At 36.2% G+C, this 24,364-nt stretch overlaps 1 protein-coding gene across 10 annotated transcripts in view; it reads right to left on the bottom strand.

Annotated features, from left to right (window-relative positions):
- The window catches only part of PPP2R3A (protein phosphatase 2 regulatory subunit B''alpha), a 214,616-nt gene that overhangs the window by 11,375 nt on the left and 178,877 nt on the right, over positions 1-24,364 (bottom strand). For 8 of the 10 annotated variants that reach the window (XM_073899719.1, XM_073899723.1, XM_073899703.1 and 5 more), the window contains 3 exons: positions 13,757-13,932; positions 12,868-12,986; positions 10,954-11,060 (listed from right to left, as the gene is read on the bottom strand). In XM_073899719.1, the coding sequence (XP_073755820.1) occupies positions 10,954-11,060; positions 12,868-12,986; positions 13,757-13,932 (402 nt within the window). Of the gene's footprint in view, positions 1-7,007; positions 7,332-8,978; positions 9,024-10,953; positions 11,061-12,867; positions 12,987-13,756; positions 13,933-24,364 lie in introns of those variants that run through there. The other 2 variants (XM_073899737.1, XM_073899734.1) reach the window with 2 other exon arrangements.

Raw genomic sequence — 24,364 nt, forward strand, 5'->3', positions numbered from 1 at the left:
AGCGGGAGCAGGAGAGGGAGAAGCAGGCTTCCTGCTGAGCAGGGAGCCCGATGTGGGACTCAATCCCAGGACCCCGGGATCATGACCTGAGCCGAAGGCAGGTGCTTAACGACTGAGCCACCCAGGCGCCCAGCATTTTCTAGAATTTTAAATAAATGGAATCAAATGGGTTATTCTTTTTTGTCTAGCTTCTTTCACTCAGTTTATTTTGAGGTCCATCCATACTGTGTTTATCAATAGTTCATTCCTTTTATTGCTGAGTATCATTCCATCTTATGGATATACTATATTTTATCAATTCACCAGTTTGATGGATATTTGGATTATTTTCAGTTTTGGGCAACTATGAATAATGCTGCTGTAAACATTCATGTACAAGTCTTTGGGTGAACATTTTTCTTGGGCAGATTCCTAGGAGTGGAACGGCTGATGCATATGATGAGTGCATGTTTACTTGTTAACAAATTGCCAAACTCTTCTAAAGAGGCTATATAATTTCACATACCTATCAGTCCAATGTATGAGGTTCCAGCTTCTCCACATCATGGTCAACTAGTGATTTTAGTTGGTCTAGTGGCTGTGTGGTATATCTCACTGTGGTTTTAATTTGCATTTTCCTAATGTCTAACAATATAGAACATCTTTTCATATAACTATTTGCTTTTCGAATCTCTAGTTGTGTTTATTTAGATCTTTTGTCTCTGTAAAAGTTAGGTTATTAGTCTTTTTATTATTGAGATGTAAGAATTCTTTACATATTTTGGACATAAGTCCTTTATCAGGATGTTTAGAGAATATTTCCTCTCAGTCTTTTCATTTTCTTAATGGTGCCTTTTGAAGAACAATAGTTTTTAATTCTGAAGGAAGCCCAATTTATTTTTATTCCTCTTGCTTAACTCAAGGTCACAATGATTTTCTCCTGTTTTATTCTAGAAGCTTTAGAGTTTCTGCTCTCACATTTAGGTCTTTTATCCATTTTGAGTTATTTTTGTATATGGTATAAGGTATGGATTGGGGGTCTTTTTTTTGGCATGTGGATATCCAATGATTTCAACATCATTTTTGAAGACTGTTCTCCACTGGTTGAAAACTAATTGGCCATCCATATTAGGGTCTATTTCTAGAGTGTTTAATCTGATTTTATACATGCCCGTGCTACAATGTCTTGCTTTATAGTAAATTTTGAAATCAGGCAGCCTAAGTCTTTCAATTTTGTTCCTTTAAAAAAAAGCGTGGGGCGCCTGGGTGGCTCAGTTGGTTAAGCGACTGCCTTCGGCTCAGGTCATGATCCTGGAGTCCCTGGATCGAGTCCCGCATCGGGCTCCCTGCTCAGCAGGGAGTCTGCTTCTCCCTCTAACCCTCCCCCCTCTCATGTGCTCTCTCTCTCTCAAAAAAATCTTAAAAAAAAAAAAGTGTGGCTATTCTAGGTATTTTGCATTTCTACATAAATTTTAGGATCAGTTTGCTAATTACTACAACAAAAGCCTGCAGGGATTTTAATATGGAATTTGTTAAATCTGTAGATTTGTGGGAACTGACATTTCAACAGTTCTTAACTTTCTAATCCAATTTAGGTCAGCATTATTTTTGCAGTTTTCAGTGGGCAAGTATTATAGTTCTTTGGTTATATTTATTCCTAAATATTTTGTTCCTTTTGATGCTAATGTGAACAATTATTTTTTTTATTTGAATTTCCCTACTGGTGTTCACTGCTAGTATATGGAAATACAACTAGTTTTTGTATATTGAACTTGTATTCTGAGATCTTGCTAACTACTAATTCATTAGTTCTGGTAGCTTTCAGGTAGATTCTGCTTCAGGTCTTCTATCTGAAGTATTTTCTGCTTCAAGGTTACATAATTTATGAATAGCTAAGTTTCACTGCTTCCTTTACAATCTGAATACTTCCAAAGTCTTTTCCTTGTCTTACTGCAAAACATAGGACCCTCAGTTACAATGTTGAGTAGAAATGATGAATAGAAACATCCCTACTTTGTTCTTGATCTCAGGGGGAAGGCATTCAGTTTTTCACCATAAGTATGATGTTAACTCTAGATGCCTTTTATCTGGTTAAGGAAGTTCCCTTCTATCCTTACATGGGTAAACGTTATTGTGAATCAATGTTGGAATTTGTCAAATGTTTTTTTGTGTGTCCATGGAGATGACTGTTTTTTGTCATTTATTAATATGGTGTATTAATAGATTTTTGGATATCAGCGAGCCAGCATTCTATTCCTAGGATAAACCCTACTTACAGTATATACTCTTTTTTATATGTTGCTGGATTTGATGTGCTAGTATTTTGTAATAATTTTTATATTGATGCTCTTGAGGGATATTGGTTTGTAGTTTTCATTTCTTGTATATCTTTGTCTGGCTTTGGTATCAGGGTAGTATTGGCTTTATAAAACAAGTTTGGAAGTACTCCCTCCTGTTATTGTCTGAAAGTATTTGTGAAAGATTGGTATTATTTTTTTCCCCTTAACTATTTGACAGAATTTATCAGTGAAACCATCTGGACCTAGACTTTTCTTTTGGTGGAGACCTTTAATAACCAATTCATTATCCTTACTTGATATAGTCTATTCTGATTTTCCGTTTCTTCTTGAATCAGTTTTGGTACTTTGAGTATTTCTAGGATTTTGTCCCATTTCATCTAAGGTGTGAAATTTATTGGGATAAAGTTGTTCATATTTCTTTATAATTATTTTAAGTTCTGTAGTGTCTATAGTGATGCCTCCTCCATTCCTGATTTTGTTAATATATGCCTTTTTTTCCTTGATCCAGATAAAGATTTATCTTTAAAAAAATCTTTACAAAGAGCCAACTTTAGGTTTCATGAATTCTTTCATATTGTTTTCCTATTTTCTATTTCACGGATTTCTACTCTGATCTTTATTATTTCCTTATTTCTACTTATTTTGGGTCTGGTTTGCTCTTTTTCTAGCTTCTTAAAGTAGAAGCTTATATTATGATGTTAGACCTTTCTGAGGCTTCCTCTAAACACTGCTTTAACTGCACCTCATACGTTTTCGTATATTCTTTTATTTTCATTTATTTCAAGATAATTATAAAGTTCCCTGTGGTTTCTTTTTGACCCGTGTCTTTAGAAGTATTATTTAATTTCCAAATATTGTGGGATTCCTAGATTCCTGATTCCTACTTTAATTCTATTATGGTCAGACACTTTATTTACTGTAATCCATTTGAGTTTATGGGATCTTATTCATTTATCATATGGTCATGTGCACTTGAAAAAAATGCGTATTTTACTGTTGTTTTGTGGAGGGTTCTCTATTGAGTAAAGTACATTGTGTTGTTCAAGTCTTCTCTGTCCTTATTGTCTCTAGTTCTATCAGTTACTGAAAGAGGAGTGTTGAAATCTCCAACTGTCATTGTTGAACTGTCTGGCAATTTTTGTTTCATATATTTTGGGGGCTCTGTTAAATGTTTAAATACATTTAAAATTGTTAAAATTGGCTATTAACTATTTGCAAATATGTATGCAAACTATAACTATTTGCATTTTCACTATTGGTGAAGTGGGAATTTTCATGTTTATTTCCTGGGTGAAATTTCTGTCTTTTGACTATTTTGGAAGTAGTCATTATTTACGTTCTTATAATTGATTTTAAAGAATCTGATTTATAAAAGAACACTACTGGTCATATGATGCAATCCAATTTTTTTGCCTTTTGGTTGTGATACATAATTTGTCACTTTTTAAATGTACTCAAATCTATAAGTGATTTCCTCATAAATTTCTCCCATTTCCTTTAAGCTTTTAAAGTCTATTTATTTACATGCAAACATTAGTGTAATATGTACTTTTTTCACTCACCACAGAGACATTTTACTGACTAGTCTTTTCTTGACACATTTAAGATACTATCTTTATTATATACATACCGTATATCTCACCATACCTTTCTTTCCCAAACTCACTGCTATTCTTGTATATATGTGAATTTTAGAATTAGCTTATCAAGTTCAGTGACATATTCTGGGGGATTATATCAATTTAATAAATTAATCTTAACATGGCAAATGATCATTTTATCTTTTGGTTAAATTTTGTGTTCATATATATTTCCCAAGTCACCTTTTTTCTTGATATTAATGAATGGGAATTTTTCCCTATTGTATTTTTAGCTGGTTATTTCTGGGGTGTGGGATTAATAACCTTTATCATTAACAAGTTACTCTTAAGTTTGCTTAGTTTTAAGATTTTTTTCCAAACCAAAAAATGTACTAAATTTTATCATATGCCTTCAAAGAATCAGTTTGTATTTTGTTGTTGTTGTTGTTTTCATATTCAGTCTGTTGATGACAGATTTTACAAAGTTAAACCACTGAAGCAATCTTGGGATAAAACCCACTTACTTATGATGTATTCTTTAATATATTGGTAGTTTTGACAAGTTAACCTTCTGTGGTTCAGTTTTCCTATCTATAAAATGGGGATAACAGCATCTACGAAAAAGGGTTTTTGTGAGCACCCAGTGCATTAAAATACTTAGAACAGTGCTTGGCACGTAGAATGTTTGTGTGTGTGTGTGTGTTTGTGTGTGTGTGTGTGTGTTTATAAATTAATAGATTTACTTTTGTTTAAATAAAATGGTTTAATTCTTCTACGTACTTGGGTCTATTTTGTCATCCTTTTTCATGCATTTTGAGAGGATAGCCTAATCAATTTATTTTAGTCTATAGGTTATAAATTTCCCCTTGTCCAGATCCCATAGGTTTTAATAAATATAATGCATAGTTCTAGAAAGATTATAATTTGTATTTTGACTTCTGCTTTAACACTTATTTTGAAATATATTAAGAATATTTTTTAGCTTTAACTTTCTAGGTATATGCATTTTAGTTTTTAGTTAATTTCAGTTTACATTTTTAAGTTGTTGCAATTCCCTTCATGCCTTGATTAATAGGCACTTCTGTGATGGTTCCATGTGTATTTGTTGGGTACCAGGTACACTTTTGAGTACCTCTATGAAAGCCTACTAATTCTATGTTATTTTTTTGGCCTATTTGATTTGTTGGTTTTTACATGGCTGCGGATGCTAATTTTCCCTTGTATTTCTATCAGATTTATATGCTGCATAAAGTTCATAACTTATTTTCATGGCCAACTGTTGAAATACTGAAAAGTCTCTTTTAAAGCTTTGAATTTTACTTGTCTCATTAATGTTACCATATCTGATTTACCCGTTACTATTCATTTGACTTTTACCTCTGTGTTAGGGATGAATCTAAATAATAGTATACAGTTCAGTTTTTAATCCAATGTGAATTTTGTGATTGATACTATATTTGGACTTATTCTGGCCATTTATTTTGTATTGTCTTTATCTTTGTGTCTCTTCTTTCTTACTGTAGTGGACATCTGTTGTTCCTTTACTGGCACAGCATTTCCCTTTTTTAAGGCCATATTTTCTAATTTCTCTTGGGAAAACATATGGTTTGGATGAACCTGAATCATGTACAAGCCTAGTTCTAGGCCTCACTTCTTCAGGAATTGGTTCAGGGATTGGACCCAAACTAAGCCAATTAGAGTCAAAGAGACACAAATCCTAAGCTTCCGTTAGGACACAGGGGACAGGGATTTTCTCTTTTATTTGAACTTGAAGCTATCAGGTGATCATCTTGCTGCCACATATGAAAAACTTGCTAAGAGTGAAAAGATGAAAGGAAAGCATTATGAAAAAGATAAAGCCTGAGTCTCTAAAGTCAGTACTACCCCTGGACTTTACAGTTCTGTAAGCCAATTATTTCTTTTTTTTGTTTGTTTGTTTATGGCAATTTGAGTCGAGGTTAGGTCACTTGCCACCCAAAGAATGCTGATTAACACATATGTCTTTTAGTAGATTGAGTTTTCTTTACTAATTTTTTTTCCCACTTAATCTATTGTCTTTTTCTAAAAATTGATTAGAAAATTTTCCATTTCACTTTTATTCTCTTAGTGATTGACCTTATATTTTTAACACACACACTTTAACTCTAGTCATTGTTAGAGAAATATAAATTTATCAGTATCAATATTCTCCACTCTAATAAAGATTCATAGTATATTACCCTGACCTCCTTTTACTCTTAACAGTATGTGATCAATACTTATTTAGTTCTAAGAATAAATTTTACTGTTGTTGCTCATGATTACTTCTTGCATCCCTATTTCCTCTAGAATCCATTTACCTTCTTGCTCAAGAATATCCCTTAATATTTCTTTTAGAGATAGATAGTCTGTGGATGGTAAACTTTTTGCATCTTTGGATGTCTGAAAATGAATTTATTGGGCCCTCACATATAAATAGGGATAGAGTTCTAGATTCAAAGTTATTTTTTTGCAGTATTTGAATGATATTGGTCCATTTCTTTTTCCATTCACTTTGTGGATAATCTGTTTTTGTCTCTGGTAGATTTTCAGTTCTTCCTTATACCTTTTATGTTCTGAAATTTCATTCTAGTACAGGATTGGCAAATTACAGTCTATGGGACAAATCTCTCTTTCCACCTTTTTTTGGTACAGCCCAGTGAACTAAGAATGGTTTTGCTTTTTTAAATTTGAAAAAAAAATCAAAAGAATATTTCATGACGTGCAAATGATAGCAAGTTCATATCAGGGTGCATTAGTAAAATTTTATTGGAAAACAGCCACATTCATTTGCTTACATATTCTCTATGGCTACTGTCATACCACAATGCCAGAGCTAAACAGTTGTGACAGAACTGTAAAACCTAAAATATTCACTACCTGGCCAGAAAACTTTGCCGATTCCTGTGTATATTTATATTTTTAAACAGAATTCTGTGAGTTATCTGGCTATTATTTCTACTGGTTTCTGCAAGGATTTCTTACCCCAGTATCATAATCAATATCCCACATCAAAACCTTTTTAGCTGTGCCTTTTATTATTCAGCCCAGTGATTGTGTTTTCATTTAAATTTTTTTCTTTTAATTTCCAAGAAACTGGTCAGTCTCGTTTCAGGAGTGCAATATTCTCTTACCTCTCTAAAAATGGTAAATACACTCAACTTGAGGTCTTGTTGTGATTGCTGTAGTCTCCTTCCAAGGGTTAGAAGTTCTTCCATTTGTTGAGTATTTTATTGATATTTGCAACTGCTTGATATTTGTCCACTTTTCTGTGTAGTTGGAAACAGACTTCTGCCTCTCTTTGCATTGGCTGCTTAGGAGGGGGCAATGTGAGGTTACTACTATTTTCAATGTGAGAATGAAGAGATGGATGGGCCATGCTGCTGGTGTGGTTATTTCGGTGGTCTTGCTTTCTCTCTGCTCCAAGACCCCACACTCTTGCTTTTTGTCTTTCCTTTAGGGGTAGGATGAGATATATAAGAGTTTGACCTACCTGGCTGCTGCTTCTGGTCTCCCTCTTGCTCTTGGTTTCAGTCAAATTCAGGTATGGATCCCCCTTCAGTGCTGCTTCCTTTATTTGTAGCAGTTATCTTCTCCATCCTCCTGCATAGAACCTAAGCTCTGGTTCCCTCTTCAAACTGACCCCATCTGTTTTCCTTCTTTTGGTCCACTGAAAATTTCTCTTCCTAAGTGGTACTCTGTATTTCTTATTTTTAAATGGCATGAGAGATTGAAACCATAGTATGCTTTCAGACTACCTCCTTAAATGAGAAGCTGGTCTGAATTGTAGTTACTATTTAGAAGTCCACTGTAGTTTTGTTTCTAGCCTAATACATATTTTGTACATGGTATATGGACAAAACCCACAAAGGTATTTTATCTGTTTTCAGGAAATATTTTACTATGGCTGCAAATAATAGGCTCTAATTTCTTTTATATTCTTTTTGGAGTTTTTCTTTCAAAAATCTATCAGATGCATAGCTTTTTTTGAGTGTTCATTCTTTTTTAATTCACCCTTTGTTGTCATTCCAAAATGGAATCCTTTTCTTTTAATAAGAGAGTTTATTCCTTTTACATTCACTGATCTAAAAATACTTGCCTTAGTTCTGTCATCTTTATGCTTTGTGGTCTGTGTTTTTCTTTTGTGTGTATATGTTTTGTGATTGAATTAGAACACTTAGAGTCTGGCTTTGGTTTTTCAAGTGTTTAATTAGTATTCCTAAACCCTCAACTTGACTTACAGCTTTAAAGGATATCTACGGAGGCTTTGCCAATGAAATTTACACACAAATTTTCTTTCTCCTCTTTACCTCCCATTTTCAGTTTTTACTTCTAGGATGTTTTACATATATTTCTTCCTCTTCTCTACATTCCTCTAATACATTTAAGTTAGATCCCTGTTGTTTTCCTTACATATACCTAAATTTTCTTTCTTATTACTTTATTTTGTTCTTTGTTATTCCATCTTTCTTCATCTTTTAAGGCCTTTCTCCACATCTTTTTCTTTATGATAGTCAAGAAATATATATACACAAAATGATTTTTAATGTTTACATGGAATTGCACTATGTATATGTAGGATAATTTTATTAATCTTCCTATTAGTGAAAAATTGGAGGCAATCTATTTATTCTAAACATCCACACATGCTCTTAACAGTAGTGATGCTGCTTCGTAAGTAAATTTAGTCTAAGTCCTACTATGGAAGCTCAATGCCAAAAAAATTTTAGATCATTCTTGTGAATCCACTTGCCTGTCTTCTCTTCTGATTCAGTGAGACTTAAAATAATCAGTGAATGATGAATGATTTTTATGGTTTTCAGGGTCAATGACATAAAAATTCAACCCCAGTTTTGTGGCTAAGCATATTAAGGAAATCTTTAAAGAAAGTGGTTTGGCGATGGCTTCTTCAGTACTCTCCAAAAAGATATTGAAGAATTAATGGTATGGGTGTGAAATGTACAATCTCTGTAGAGGGCTATTTGACATTATGTACTGAGCTGGATATTTTATTTGATGTTTATCCTTCTAGATCTACTCTCTGCCTAGCTCTGTGCCCCAGGAGGCTGATCCAAATGGACCACATAATTCGTTGTCTTACCTTCTGGTTTCTTATTGCAAGTCAATGGGAGGTGCCAGCAGGATACTAAGGGATATGAGGAAAGTGAAATTGGGTATTTATTCTAATAGTTCTTAGCTGATTTGCCATAGTTTGACTAAATTCTGTTACTGAAGGTTACAAGTCCTGTCAGCTGACTCTCTCCATTGTACTTATTCTCTTTGGGTTCTGATGATGGTTTTATCTCCTTGTCCTTTCAGGCCCAGGGGTAGAAATGGCTCCCAACTGTTTCTAGTTCTGGGTGTCTGCATTATTTCTTGTGGGTTTCTCTAAAATCCTATGTTTTTGCAAGTATGCTGTTTGCTATACTTCTGGAAATTTGTCCTATATATGTATAAAATGACATGTATATAAGATTATTCACTAGAATGTTATATTTCTAATAGTGGCATAACTATTCTAATAATGGTGTTACTATACAGTAGAATATTGTGCAGCTGTAAAAATGTAGAACATTCATTAGATACATGTATTGCTTTTTAAACTTTTTTTCATGCACTCAAGGCCCCCAAAATATTTGTGAAGCCTCATTTATACCTTAGTAATCATAAAATACAAGTGTTTTTGGTTTATGATGCTGTTTTCCCAATCTTTGTTATTGTTTTTATTTAGGTTTAATTGTTACACAAAAAAATGTATGCATTTAATGAATACATCTTGATCAGTTTGGACATATGCATACATCTTTGATACCACAACCAAGGTACTAAACATACCCATCACCTCCAAAAATTTCCTTGTATTCCTGTGTGTATTTTGTAGGAAGACTTAACATGAGCTTTATCCTCTTAACATTTTAAAATGCATAATACCACATTTTTAACTATAGGTACAATGTTGTACAGCAGATCGCTAGAACTTATTCATCTTGTGTAAAAGAAACTTTATACAAGTGTGGAAAAAGCTAGGTACCAAACAATGAATGAATGTAATATGTTACATATGTGTAAGGGAAAAAAGAAATGTAAGAATGTATATGTGTATTTTTTTTTTTTTAAATGTAGGCTCCATGCCCAGCATGGAGCCCAACGTGGGGCTTGAACTCATGACCCTGAGATTGACACCTGAACTGAGATCAAGAGTTGAATGCTTAACTGACTGAGCCATCCAGGCGCCTCTGTATTTGCATGTATGTATGTGTGTGTGTGTGTGTGTGTGTGTGTGTGTATGCATATATATGTGTGTATGTGTGTATATATACATATATATGAGATAGAGTGGGATAGAGAGTGTCTTTGGAAGGGTACATAAGAAAATGACCACAGTGATTGCTTCTGGGAAGGAAAACTGGGCAGCAAGAAACTATACTATTTATCCTTTTGTTTCTTTGAATATTAAAACATACGAATGTATTACCTACTCAAAAAATGTATTACATTAATAATAAGGATTAATTAAGAGCCTTAGAGGAACTGCTAAAGGAATCCTGAGAAGATGATGGAAAAAGCCAACAAATTATAAAGTTGCTGAAATGTTCTAAGCAGTGAAAGTCTTAGATAATTTCTTACCATGGTCCCTTTATGGAATTATGCCCTATTATAAATTCCATGTAGAAGTAACTTCTTGTTCAGGGTTGAATGCACAAAACCATATATGGTAAAGATCTGTTTTAAACATGATCATCTTTATTATTTGAAAAAGCTTCAGTTCTTTTAGCCTCATCCTGTATTTACAGGGCTTGTAGTATGACTCCACAATGATCTTAGCTTCCACTGAAAAGTACAACTCCATGAAAGGAAATGGGACATGAGAAGGGTTTTCAGGAAATTAGTGAAGAAGGGAAGAGAAGACTGCTGGGAAAAATACTCTTTCAACTAAAGTTGGTTATAATCACTCATTTTTATGATATTCAAAAATAAGGATTACTAGTTTGATTTTTTAGGGTGGTTTTAATATTCCTGATATGGTTACCCCTGTTAAAAAAAAAGTTTTACAAGACCCAGGGAGACTCACTCACCCTTCCTGGAACTGTGCTTGGGCAGATTCCTCTGCAACAAGAGTCTCATATTCCTCAGCTGCAAACCTGTCCCAGTCAGAAGGCTCAGGCCCCTCATTCTCAACATCCTGATTGCAAAGAGGACAGGAAACAAAAATAATCAAAGACAAAGAATTGGAGATAGGTCTTCTTTAGTTATAGACAACATTTGTGATGACCTACCCAAAAATGGTTCATCTTAACGTGTAAAAAGAGGTGCTAAAGTAACACTCCTAAAGTGATTTCTGTGCCTCCAATCACAAAATTATAGTGAACCCCTGGGCAGCTAATTCTTGAGGCCTAGATTCTTTTGCCTTATAATCAGAGAACTTTCCCCGGGCCCTTCTCTCTGGCACTTTGCGTAGCAGCTATCTGGAGTGACTTGTGGTTTTTGCAAATGCCCACCTGAAATAATATACCATCCCTTCCTCTGGCACATTTTTACTGCTTCTTTAAAAGCCAGCTCAGATACCATGTCATCTGTGCTATCTGGAAACAGCCCTTCTTCCCAAATTGCTTCATTGCTACTTTTTGTTCTTTTTTTCTTTATTTGACCATATGTCTCTTCAACACAGTGTCTGGAATTTCTTGAGCACTTTCTGACTAAAAATGTTCTTTGCAGATCAGAACAAATCTTGATATACTGTCACCTCTTATAAAGTAAAATTTATAACACAAATAGAAGAAATGAAGGGGGGAAAGGCTATACATTTTCTTTTCCTTCTACAATATGGACAGGATCTTGGATTATATATTCCAGGTAAAATAGTTTTTCCATGATTAAAATGAGTTAGCACTGCCCTCAGATGTAAGGTTAATTATACCTAGAAGAATGCAAATACCTAAATATTGACCATACAATGTGTTATGACATTTAATCCATTTTAAGAACTCCTACCACATCCTTATAACATCTTTGAAACTGACACACATCTTAGATTTATAATGGCAATTTTTGTTTGCTTGTTTAAAAGTATATAAAATAATGGGCACCTTTGAGTCAATAAAACATAATTCTGACTTTAAGCTAGTGATAATGTGCCATGATATGCCCCAAGATCAGGTGCAGAATATTTGTTTTTAGAAGGTGATCTTTGTATTGTTAGTACTATTTAGGTCAACATGTGGAAGAAAAAGAAAAGACTGTGCAAGTTTCCTGCAGTTATACTCCTGTAGGACCAATGGAAACAGTCCTTTTCTATCAACATAATTTTTACTTTTTAAACAAGGGAATAGAAGGGAAGTGTTGATATTCTGCCCCCCCCTTTTTGGACATAGACCATATGATGTTCAGGGATTTTTGAGGGTCCACAGATTTTTGTGTATGGGGAAGGGTGCTCATCTCTACTCAGGTATAGAATGACTTCACGGTGATAGTCATGCACAACAATCATTAACACTTGAAAAAATGTGTATATTATCTGAGGGTGTCTATCATGGAGAATGTCTAGTTTTCATTATGATGGGGAAAGCTGTTTACCATGTCATCTTGGAAATGGGTGGTTTTAATATTCCTGATATGGTTATCCCTGTTAAAAAAAAGTTTTACAGTTAGTTAACCCCAATATGCTTTCTAGTACAGATATGCCTATTGATATATTGTTTTAAAATATGGAAGGACATTTTTTTTCAAACTTTTGTAACTAGTTTCTAATATATATGTAAGTACACAGGCCATACAGTTCACTCAATGATAGGCAGATGGAGGTTACCTAAACGTGAAGATTAGTTGTGGAGAGAGATGTGCTCTAGGTCCATTTTTCTCTTCTCAGTATGTGATGAAATGTTTTAAATGTTACCTCTTTAAACACAAGATTCCTATAGGCAGAGATCATTTTTATCTGTAGCACACAACCCCTGATACTGCAGCCCTCAAGCAGAAGTTAAAACCAGTACCTTCTGGACCGCAAAGGGATCTCTCTGTTCATGGTCTAAGTATTTCTCCAGATTAAAGAAAGTGTCATAAAAGATATGTGCCATTCTGCATCTCTTCAGATCTCGTAGCGTTATTTTGCCTACGTAAAAAAAAAAAATCTAGTAAATTTCAAGAAGTGCTTTGGCAAATAAATCTTTTACTGAAGTTTAAAGGTATATGTATATGCTAATTTTATTATACAAGATCCCATTTTTTTGAGGTAAAGCTGACATAAAATTCACCATTTTAACCATTTTAGTGTATAATTCGTGGCTTTTAGTACATTCACAATGTTGTGTAACCACCACTACTATTGCATTCCATAACATTTCTTCACCTCAAAAGGAAACTCCGTACCCATCAAGCAGACCTTCCCCAACTCCCCTTACCCCAAGCCCTGGGCAATCACTAATCTGCTTTCTGTTCTTAGGGACAATTTTTTTTTTTTTTTAATTAAAGATTTACTTATTTATTTGAGAGTGCAGTGGGCCGGGGCACAGGAAGGAGAGAGAATCTCAAGCAGACTCCCTGCTGAGTATGGAGCCCCATGTAGGGCTTGCTCTCACGACCTTGAGATCATGACCTGAGCTGAAATCAAGAGCTGGATGCTTAACCAACTGAGCCACCCAGGCTCCCCTCTATGGAAAAATTGAGCCACCCAGGCGCCCCTCTATGGAAAAATTTCTTAAATAGGATCTGCCATCGATTGTTGGTTCCACACTAATAGTAAAGGAGAAATTTAGGTATTTCTGTATTTGGGAAGCCAGTATGGAAGACTCTGGAAGTTAAATAATTTAGGACAATCCAGGATTAAATGCCCCACTCTGTTACATAGGTGAAAAGTGCAAATGGCCTTTTACTCAATCTTACCATCAGTGGCTGGCTTCACCAGGTCAAGCATCTGGCAGAGCAAATCATGGAATGGCAAGGGCTCAATGCCCATGGCTTCCATCCGTTCACACTGCTCTTCATAGAAGTATTCTAGCTCATACATGGAGAGTACACCATCCCCATCCACATCCATGCAGCGGAACCAATACTCAATGCTAGGAGATAAGGATGCTCATTAGCAATGGCCTGTAAAGGTCCTTTATTCACCCAGATTTATTACCGCCCATGTTTCTTTTAAAATAAGTTAGGTATGTGTATATATACTTGAGACTTAGAGAAACACAGTTTTACAAAATTTGTTAGAAAAACTGGCAGATCCCTTCTTCCCTTCCCCAAAATCAGCTACTTTTAACACCTGATTATTTTTTTATCTTCATATTTTCAGATAAGATGCCTATATTACTTCTTCCTTACATTTCAGTTTTAAGAACTGTATATTAATTTCATACTATGAAAGATGAGGTTTTAGCTCTTTTACCTCTCATTCCACTTTACCTACATGCCCTTCTGGACCTCTTAATATAAATTACTTAACATTCAGAGTTTATAACTTTTTATTTTTCTTTATCTCTTATTTGCTTAGATTTCTGTGTACATGTTACTATTTAACGCCCATATCTGCCAATTTTCTACATCCACAATTAGTCTCATCAGGGTTCTATCAACTGGATTTTCTTGATGAATTCTTTTTTGCTTCCCTCCGACCTACTCTAGCCTGGACTTCTTGCCCTCTAGGTTGGGTTCACAGTTTCATCCCAGGGATTCCTTTCAGCTTTCTCCCATTTCTTATATTTCACACTTTCCTCATTCTTGGTTGACTTTGTTTGGTGTAACACACCTTTCAGTAGCTTCCTGAAAAAGGGAGCATGGCAGGTAACTTTTTTGAGATCTTGGATAGTTGAAAATATCTTTTATCTACCTTCTATCTTGGTTCCTAACTTGGTTCATATCTACCTCCTAACTTGGTTCATAGTTATAGAATGATACCTTAGTGATGCTTTTCCTTCAGAACTTTAAAGGCAATGATTCACTGTCTCCTATCTATCCATTGTTTTTGAAAAGTCTAAAGCCATGCTGATATCTGATTCTTTGACTGTAATAACCTGTTTTTTTTTTTTTCTTTAAAGCCTATAAATGTTTCTCTGGGTCTCTGATGTTTCAAAATATCATGATGAAGTATCCTGGTCTGGGTCTAATTTATCTATTTTATTGGGCTTTCTGAGAGCCTGCTCAATTTGGAAACTACTCTCCCTTAGTTCTTGGAAATCTTAAATTTATCATTTCTTCCCTGCCTCTTTTTACCCTTATCCATTCTTTTTCTGGAACTCCTGTTATTCACATCTGCATGGTCAAATATGGTAGCCACTATCCACATATGGCTAGTCCAATTTTGTTTTTAAAGATTTTATTTATTTGAGAGACAGCGAGAAAGAGAGCATGAGCAGGGGGGATGGGCAAAGGAGGAGGGAGAAGCAGATTCCCCACTGAGCAGGGAGCCCTGTGTGGGACTCAATCCCAGGATTCTGGGATCATGACCTGAGCTTCCAAAGGCAGAGGCTTAACCGACTGAGCCACCCAGGCACCCTGACTAGTCCAAGTTGAGGTATCTTTAACTGCAAATACATAATAGATTTTGAAGACTTAATATGAAAAAAGTAAAACAATATTTTTATATTGATTACATGTTCAAATAATATTTCACATATATTGGGTTAAATAAGACACATAATTGCAGTTAATGTTTCTCTACATTTTTACTGTGGCTAAAATTTTTTTATAATTTTTTTAACATTTTAAGTAAAAATTATATTTAAGATGTACAATGAGATAATATATAGTGAAACAATTATGACAGTAAAACCACTTAACATACCATCTTCTCACTTAGTTAGCATTTCTGGGGGGGAGGGGGATGAGAAGACCTGAAATCTACTCCCTTAGAAAATTTCCAGTATTCAGGACAGTATTATTAACTATAGTCACCATGTTGTATGTTTCATCCTAACTGCAACTTTGTACCCTTTGACTAGCACTTCCCCATTTCCTTCTCCCCTCAGCCCCTGCTAACCAAAATTCTACTCTATGCCTGTTTGTGTTTGACTATTTTTAGATTCTACATATAAGTGAGATCATGCAATATTTGTCTCTCTGTGCTTGCCTTATTTCACTTAGCATGATGTACTCCAGGTTCATGCACATCACTGCAAATGACAGGATTTCTTTCTTTTTAAAGGGTGAATAATATTCCATTGTGTGTGTACACACAGAACATACTTTATCCATTTATTCACTGAGGGACATTTAGGGTGATTCCATATCTTGGCTACTGTGAATAATGCTGCAATGAACATGGGAGTGTAGGTACCTCTTCATGATATTAATTTCAGAGCTCTGATTCAAGATGATGATGTAAGAAGATCCTGAGCTGACATCTTCCCACAGATACACCAAACTGACAGCTATATATGGAGCAATTTCCTCTGAAAAGAACCCTTAAAACTAGCTGACTCCTATACACTGGGCAAACAAGAAAAACCCCACATCTATGTGGGTAGGACAGGCTGAGACACAATCTCACCATAACTCCCACCTCTGTCACGGTGACATGCAATCAGGAAGGGAACTTAAAACCTGAACTTCTTCCAAGGAGTGAAGGGTTTGAATCTCACACTGAGCCGCATAACTTTTAAGACCTGCAACTAAAAGATGACTCCCTAAAACATCTAGCTTTGGAAACCAACAGAGCTTGTGTCCATGAGACCCACAAGGCTATAGTGAAGTGAGAAATGGCTCTTAAAGGACTTGTGTGCTTGGACTCACCCACCCCAGGAACCAGTGCAGAAGCAGCCAATGGGCACCCAGACTTTCTGTGAAAGAGACTCATTTCCTTATCTTAAAGCCTTGGTCTAGGGGCAGGCATCTAATTTAACACACATCTAGGGGCCTACTGGGGTACTCTATGGGGACAAAGGCTAGTGGATACCATCTTCACTTTCCCCTCTTTGCTGCACTACAGAGTGCCAGTATCTCCTGGAGGGAGATTTTACACACATCTGATGCCCCTGTTTTTATGTCTGGAGCCCTTCCTGGTATGTGCAGTTGCCACCCAGGGGACACTCACTGATGAGCTGGCTCTCATGGCCAGGAGGGCTTGTGTTCCTGGGCCCCATGGGACTGTAACAGTAGGAGACACAGTTTTTGACAGGCTACTATACCCAGGGTACCACACAGACATGAAAGTCCCCAGGCTTTCTGTGAAAGAGACCTATATGCTTGTGTTGGAATTTTAGCCCAAAAGGCAGGTTTCAGGTTTGGCACACATCTAGAAGCTTATGGAGTTATTTTCATGGAATGGAGGCCAGTGGATGCCATCTTTGTGCTCTCCCTTTGTCTTGCTCCAGCTTGCTGGTATCTTTTAGAAAGGACTGTATGCACTTGCATGGTGCCCCAATTTTGGGGACTGCTGCCCAGGAGACACTTCCAAATTCCTTAGTTGATGTCAGTGAGGCTTATGTTTGTGGTTCCATAGGATTGTATGTATATATGTGCATACTTTAAAAAGATGACAACAAGCCTACATTTAGGTGCTGAGATCCTCCCCTTTGGGACACTGATAGCTCTTGGCACAACCTCAATTACTGGGAGCTGTTTAAAATAAAACAGGATGCTTGGACAACTGAAAGGTTTAAGAGACAACAGCTAGGGCAGGGTTGAACAATAAGATTCACTACTACATGAGGCTGCTATTCAAGACTTGGAAAAGTGACCATTTTATCTAATGCACAGAAACCAACACAGAGTCAAGCAAAATGAAGAAACAGAAAAATATGTTCTGAACTAAAAGCAAGATAAAACCTCAGAAAAAAATCCTTAATAAGAGTGATTTACCTAATAAAGAGTTCAAAATAATGGTCACAAAGATGCCCACCGAACTTGGGAGATGAATGAATGAACCCAGTGAGAACTCAAAGAGATGGAAAATATAAGAATGTACCAAACAGAAGTCAAAGAGCAGAAAAATACAATAACTGAAGTGAAAAACACATGAGAGGATTTGATAACAAGACTAGATAAAGCAGAAGAAAGGATCAGTAAACTTGAATACAGGGCAGTGGAACTCAATCAGAATAGCCAAGGGAAAAAAGAATGTAAAAATGTGAAGAGAGCTTAAGGGACTTATGGGACAATATTAAGTGAATCAGTATTCATATTATGGGGCTTCCAAAAGGAGAAGAAAGAGAGAAAGGGGAAGACAACTTATTTGAAGAAACAATGGCTAAAAATTTCCAAAACATGGGGAAGGAAACAGACACCCAGATCCAGGAAACCGAAAGAATTATGAATACTAGGAATCCAACAAAGCCCACACCAAGAACATTATAGTTAAAGTGTCAAAAGTTAAAGACAAGGAGAGACTCTTAAAAGCAGCAAGAGGAAAATGACTTGTTATGTACAGAGGAGCCCCCATTAGACTACCAGCAGACTTTTCAGGAGAAACTTTGCAGGCCAGAAGAGAGTGGCATAATATATTTAGGTGCTGATAGAAATTTCCATCAGTATCACTCTACTTGACAAAGTTGTCATTCAGAATTGAAGGAGAGATGGAGTTTTCCAAACAAGCAAAACTAAAGGAGTTCATCACAGCTAAACCAGCCTTACAAGAAATGTTAAAGAGACTACTCTTAAGCTGAAAAGAAAAGATGCTAATTAGTAACAAGAAAACAAAATAGAAGTCTCTCTGGTAAAGGTAAATATACAGTAAAAGTGATGGATTAAAAGACAAACGTAGTAAAAAGAACTATAAATTATTAGTCATGAGAAACACAAGATAAAAAGAAATAAAATGTGATATCAAAAACATAAAATGTAGGGGGCAGAGTAAAAATGTAGAGCTTTAGAATCTGTTCAAACTTATTATAATTTAAAATAGACTGTTTTTAGTATCAGCTGTTATATGTAAGCCACATGGTGACTACAGAGCAATAACCTTGGTAGATACATAAAAGATAGAGAGGAATCTAAGCATATCACTAAAGAAATTCATCAAATCACACAGGAAGAGAGCATGAAAAGAAAAAAGGAAAGAGAAACTACAAAACAGCAAGAAAACAATTAAGATGGCAGTATACTTGTCGATAATTTAAATATAAATGGGATACATTCCCTAATGAAAAGATGAATGGCTGAATGGATAAGAAAACAAGACCTATCCATATGCTGCCTAAAGAGAGACACTTTATTATTATTTTTGTTATTTTTTAAAGACTTTATTTATTTGACAGAGAGAGCAAGCAGGGGAAGCAGCAGGCAGAGGCAGAGGGAGAAGCAGGCTCCTGCTGAGCAAGGAGCCCAGTGCAGGGCTCAATCCCAGGACCTGGGATTATGACCTGGGCCGAAGGCAGACATTCAACCGACTGAGCCACCCAGTCCCCCGAGAGACACTTTATTTTTTTTTTTTAAAGATTTTATTTATTTGACACAGAGAGAGACAGCGAGAGAGGGAACACAAGCAGGGAGAGTGGGAAAGGGAGAAGCAGGCTTCCCGCCGAGCAGGGAGCCCGATGCGGGGCTCGATCCCAGGACCCTGAGATCATGACCTGAGCTGAAGGCAGTTGCTTAACCAACTGAGCCACCCAGGCGCCCCTGAGAGACACTTTAGATGTAAGGACATGCACAGAATAAAAGTAAAGGGATGGAAAAATATATTCCATGCAAATGGATACCAAAAGAAAGCTGGAGTAGCTATACTTACTTTAGACAAAAGACCTTAAAACAAAGACTGTAATAAAAGACAAAGAGCATTGCATAATGATATAAAAGGGTCAATACAACAAGAGGACATATTCCTAAGTATTTATGCACTCAAAATACAGCAACACCTAAATGCACGAAGCAAGTATTACCAGACCTAAAATGGAGAAACAGCAATATAATAAGAATAGGGGACTTTAGTATCCCACTTTCATCAGTGGATAGATCATCCAGAAAGAAAATCAATATGGAAACATTGACTTTAAATGACATGTTAAATAAGAAAGACTTAACAGATATATACATATTATTTCATCCAAAAGTAAAAGAATAAACATTCTTCTCAGGTGTACAGGGAACATCTTCCATCATGTTAGGTCACAAAACAAGTCTCAATAAACTTAAGAAGATTGAAATAATATCATCAAGCATCTTTTCTTGTTTTAAAAAAGAATTATTTTAGAGAGTGTGAGTGAGCAAGTAAGCAAGTAGGGGGGAGGGGCAGAGGGACAGAATCTTCAAGCAGACTCCCTGCTGAGATCATGACCTGAGCCAAAACTAAGAATCGGATGCTCAGCTGACTGAGCTACCCAGGCACTCCTCAAGCATCTTTCCTGACCATAATTGTATGAAACTAGACCAACTATTAGAAAAACCAAGAAATTCACAAATGCGTGGAGATTAATAATATGCTATTGAACAATCAATGGGTCAAAGAAGAAATCAAAAGAAAGCAAAAAATGCTTTGAGACAAATATAAAAATGAAAAACAACACACCAGAAACTTATGGGATACAGCAAAAGCAGTTTTAAGAGGGAAATTCATAGTGATAAAATGCCTACATAAAGAAAAAAAAATTTCAAATAAACTAACAACACCTCAAGGAATTAGAAAAAGAACAAATGGAGCCCAAAGTTAGTAGAATGAAGGAAATACCAAAGATTAGAGTGGAAAAAAATGAAACTGAGACTAAAAAATTAGAAAACATAAATGAAACTAAGAGCTGGTTCTTTGCAAAAACAAAATTGACAAACTTTTAGCTAGACTCACAAGGTAAGGGAGAAGACAGGACTCAAAATAATTACTTTAAATGTAAATGAAATGCATTCTGTAATTAAAAGACAGAATGGCAGAAAGGAAAAGAAAACAAGACCCATCTATATGCTGCCTAAAGTGAGACACATTAGATGTAATGATATGCACAGACTGAAAGTGATAATAGTTACAACCAATACCACAGAAATACAAACGATCAGGGCGCCTGGGTGGCTCAGTTGTTAAGTGTCTGCCTTCAGCTCAGGTCATGATCCCAGGGTCCTGGGACCGAGTCCCACATCAGGCTCCCTGCTCAGTGGGAGGCCTGCTTCTCCCTCTCCCACTCCCCCTGCTTGTGTTCCTGCTCTCACTCTCTCTGTCAAATTAATAAATAAAATCTTAAAAAAAAAGATTGTTTAAAAAAAAAATACAAACGATCATAAAAGGCTACTATGAACAATTATACATCAACAAATTTGGCAACCAGAGGGGATAAATTCCTAGAAACATACAATATCCGAAGATTGAACCATGAAGAAATAGAAAATGTGAAGAGACTGAATACTTGTAAGGAGACTGAATCAGTATTCAAAACCTCCGACCAAATGAAAGTCTAGGACCAAATGGGTTCACTAGTGAATAATACCAAACATTGAAAAAGAATTAATGCTGGGGCACCTGGGTGGCTCAGTTGGTTAAGCATCTACCTTTGGCTCAGGTCATAGTCTTGGGGTCCTCGGATCGAGCCCCACATTGAGTTCCCTGCTCAGTGGGAAGCCTCCATCTCCCCTGCCTGCTCCCCCGGCTTGTACTCGCTTGCTCTCTAAAAGAATAATAATCCTTTTCAAACTCTTCCAAAAAAAATAGAAGATTAGGGAATACTTCCAAACCCATTTTACGAGGCCAGTATTACCCTGATAATAAAACAAGGACATCACAAGAAAATTACAGGCCAATATTTCTGATGAACATATATTCAAAAATCCTCAACAAAATATTAGCAACTCAAATTCAACAATACATTAAAAGGATCATACACCATGATAAAGTGGGAATTATCCCAGGGATGCAAAGAAGGCTCAACGTACTGCAAATCAGTCAATGCAATGCACCACATTAATGAAATGAAGGATAAAAATCACATGGTCCTATCAATAGATGTAGAAAAAGCACTGGATAAAATTCAACATTCATGTATGATAAAAACTCTCAATAAAGTGGGTACAGAGGGGGGCACCTGGGTGGCTCAGTCATTAAGTGTCTGCCTTTGGCTCAGGTCATGAGCCCAGGGTCCTGGGATCGAGTCCCACACTGGGCTCCCTGCTCGGCAGGAAGCCTGCTTCTCCCTCTCCCACTCCCCCTGCTTGTGTTCCTGCTCTCGCTATCTCTCTCTCTGTCAAATAAATAAATGAAATCTTTTAAAAAAATAAAGTGGGTACAGAGGGATTTATTATATAATAAAGGCCATATATGACAAGCCCCAAAACTTGTAAGATCTGAAACAAGACAAAAATACCCATTCTCACCATTTTTATTCAAGATAGTACTGGAAGCCCTAGCCAGAGCAATTAAGCAAGAAAAAGAAATAAAAGGATCCAAACTGGAAGGGGAAGAAGTAAAACTGTTAACTCTGAAATGACATATACAGAAAACCCTAAAGACTCCACCAAAAAACTGTTAGGATTAATAAACTCTGTATAGTTGCAGGATACAAAAATCAATAGGAAGTAGCAGAAAGGTAAATTAACAACCCATTTACAGCTACATCCAAAAGAATATAATATCTGGGAAGAAGACACACATAAATGCAAAGACAGTTCATGTTCATGGATTGGAAGAATTAACATTGTTAATATTACTCAAAGCAATCTACAGATTCAGTGCAATCCCTATAAAAATTCCAATAGCATTTTTTACAGAAAGAGAACAAACAGTCCTAAAATTTGTATGGAATGACAAAAGACCACAAATAGCCAAAACAATATTGAGCAATGAGAAAAAAGCAGGAGACATTACACTACTTGATTTCAAAATATACTACAAAACTACAGTAATCAAAACAGTGTGGTATTGGCATAATAACAGACACACAGATCAATGAAACAGAATAGAGAGCCCAGAAATAAACCCATGCATATATGGTTAACTGACGTAGGACAAAGGAGCCAAGGACATAAAATGGAGAAAGGATAGTCTCTTCAATAAATGGTATTGGAAAAACTGACAGCCATATGCAAAAGAATGAAACTGGACCACTGTCTTATACAATACACAAAAATCAACTCAAAATGTGTTAAAAACTTGAATATGGGGCACCTGGGTGGTTCACTTGGTTAAGTGCCTGCCTTTGGCTCAAGTCGCGATCCCAGGGTCCTGAGATTGAGCCCTGTGTCAGGCTCCCTGCTCAGCGGGGAGTCTGCTTCTCCCTCTCCCTTTTGCTCCTCCCCCTGTTCATGTTCTCTCTCTCTCAAATAAAAAATGAATAAAAAAATCTTTAAAAAACTTGAATGTAATAAAACTATAAAGCTGCTAGAAGAAAATATTGGCAGTAAGCTTCTTGATACCATCTTGGGAATGATTTTTTTTGGATCTGACACCAAAAACAAAGGTAACAAAAGCAAAAATAAAGTGAGACTACATGAAACTAAAAAAGCTTCTGCACAACTACTGGGTATTTACCACAAAGATACAAATGTAGGGACCCGAAGGGGTACGTGCACCCCAATGTTTATAGCAGCAATGTCCACAATAGCCAAACTGTGGAAAGAGCCAAGATGTCCATTGACAGATGAATGGATAAAGAAGATGTGGTATATATACACAATGGAATATTCTGCAGCCATCAAAAGGAATGAGATCTTGCCATTTGCAACGACGTGGATGGAACTGGAGGGTGTTATGCTGAGTGAAATAAGTCAATAAGAGAAAGACATGTATCATATGACCTCACGGATATGAGGAATTCTTAATCTCAGGAAACAAACTGAGTGTTACTGGAGTGGTTGGGGGTGGGAGGGATGGGGTGCCTGGGTGATAGACATTGGGGAGGGTATGTGCTACGGTGAGCACTGTGAATTGTGCAAGACTGTTGAATCACAGATCTGTACTTCTGAAACAAATAATGCAACATATTTTAAGAAAAAAGAAAAAGAAGAAGATAGCAGGAGAGGAAGAATAAAGGGGAGTAAGTCAGAGGGGGAGACGAACCATGAGAGATGATGGACTCTGAAAAACAAACTGAGGGTTCTAGAGGGGAGGAGGTAGGGGGATGGGTTAGCCTGGTGATGGGTATTAAAGAGGGCACATTCTGCATGGAGCACTGGGTGTTATGAACAAACAATGAATCATGGAACACTACATCAAAAACTAATGATGTAATATATGGTGATTAACATAACAGTAAAAAAATTAAAAAAAGCTTCTGCACAGCAAAGGAAATCAACAAAATAAAAAGGCAACCTCCTGTATATCCAAAATATATAAAGAAATCATACAACTCAATAGCCCCCCAAAAAATCTGATTAAAAAATGGGCAGAGGATCTAAATAAACATTTTTCCAAAGACACACAGATGGCCAGTAGGTACATCAGAAGATGCATGCTCAACATGACTCAGGGATGCTCAACATTTCATCAGGGAAATGCAATGCAAAAATATGAGGTATCACTTCACACCTGTTAGAATGACGGTCATCAAAAAAGACTAGAAATGAAAAGTGTTAATGAGGATGTGGGAAAAAAAGGGAACCTATGTGTACTGTGGCGAGAAAGTAAATTGATGCAGCTACAATGGAACACAA

The sequence above is a fragment of the Callorhinus ursinus genome, unplaced genomic scaffold (assembly GCF_003265705.2).
Source record: "Callorhinus ursinus isolate GAN/ISIS: 27379988/994484 unplaced genomic scaffold, GSC_fseal_2.0 scaffold1, whole genome shotgun sequence".
Taxonomy (NCBI): domain Eukaryota; kingdom Metazoa; phylum Chordata; class Mammalia; order Carnivora; family Otariidae; genus Callorhinus; species Callorhinus ursinus.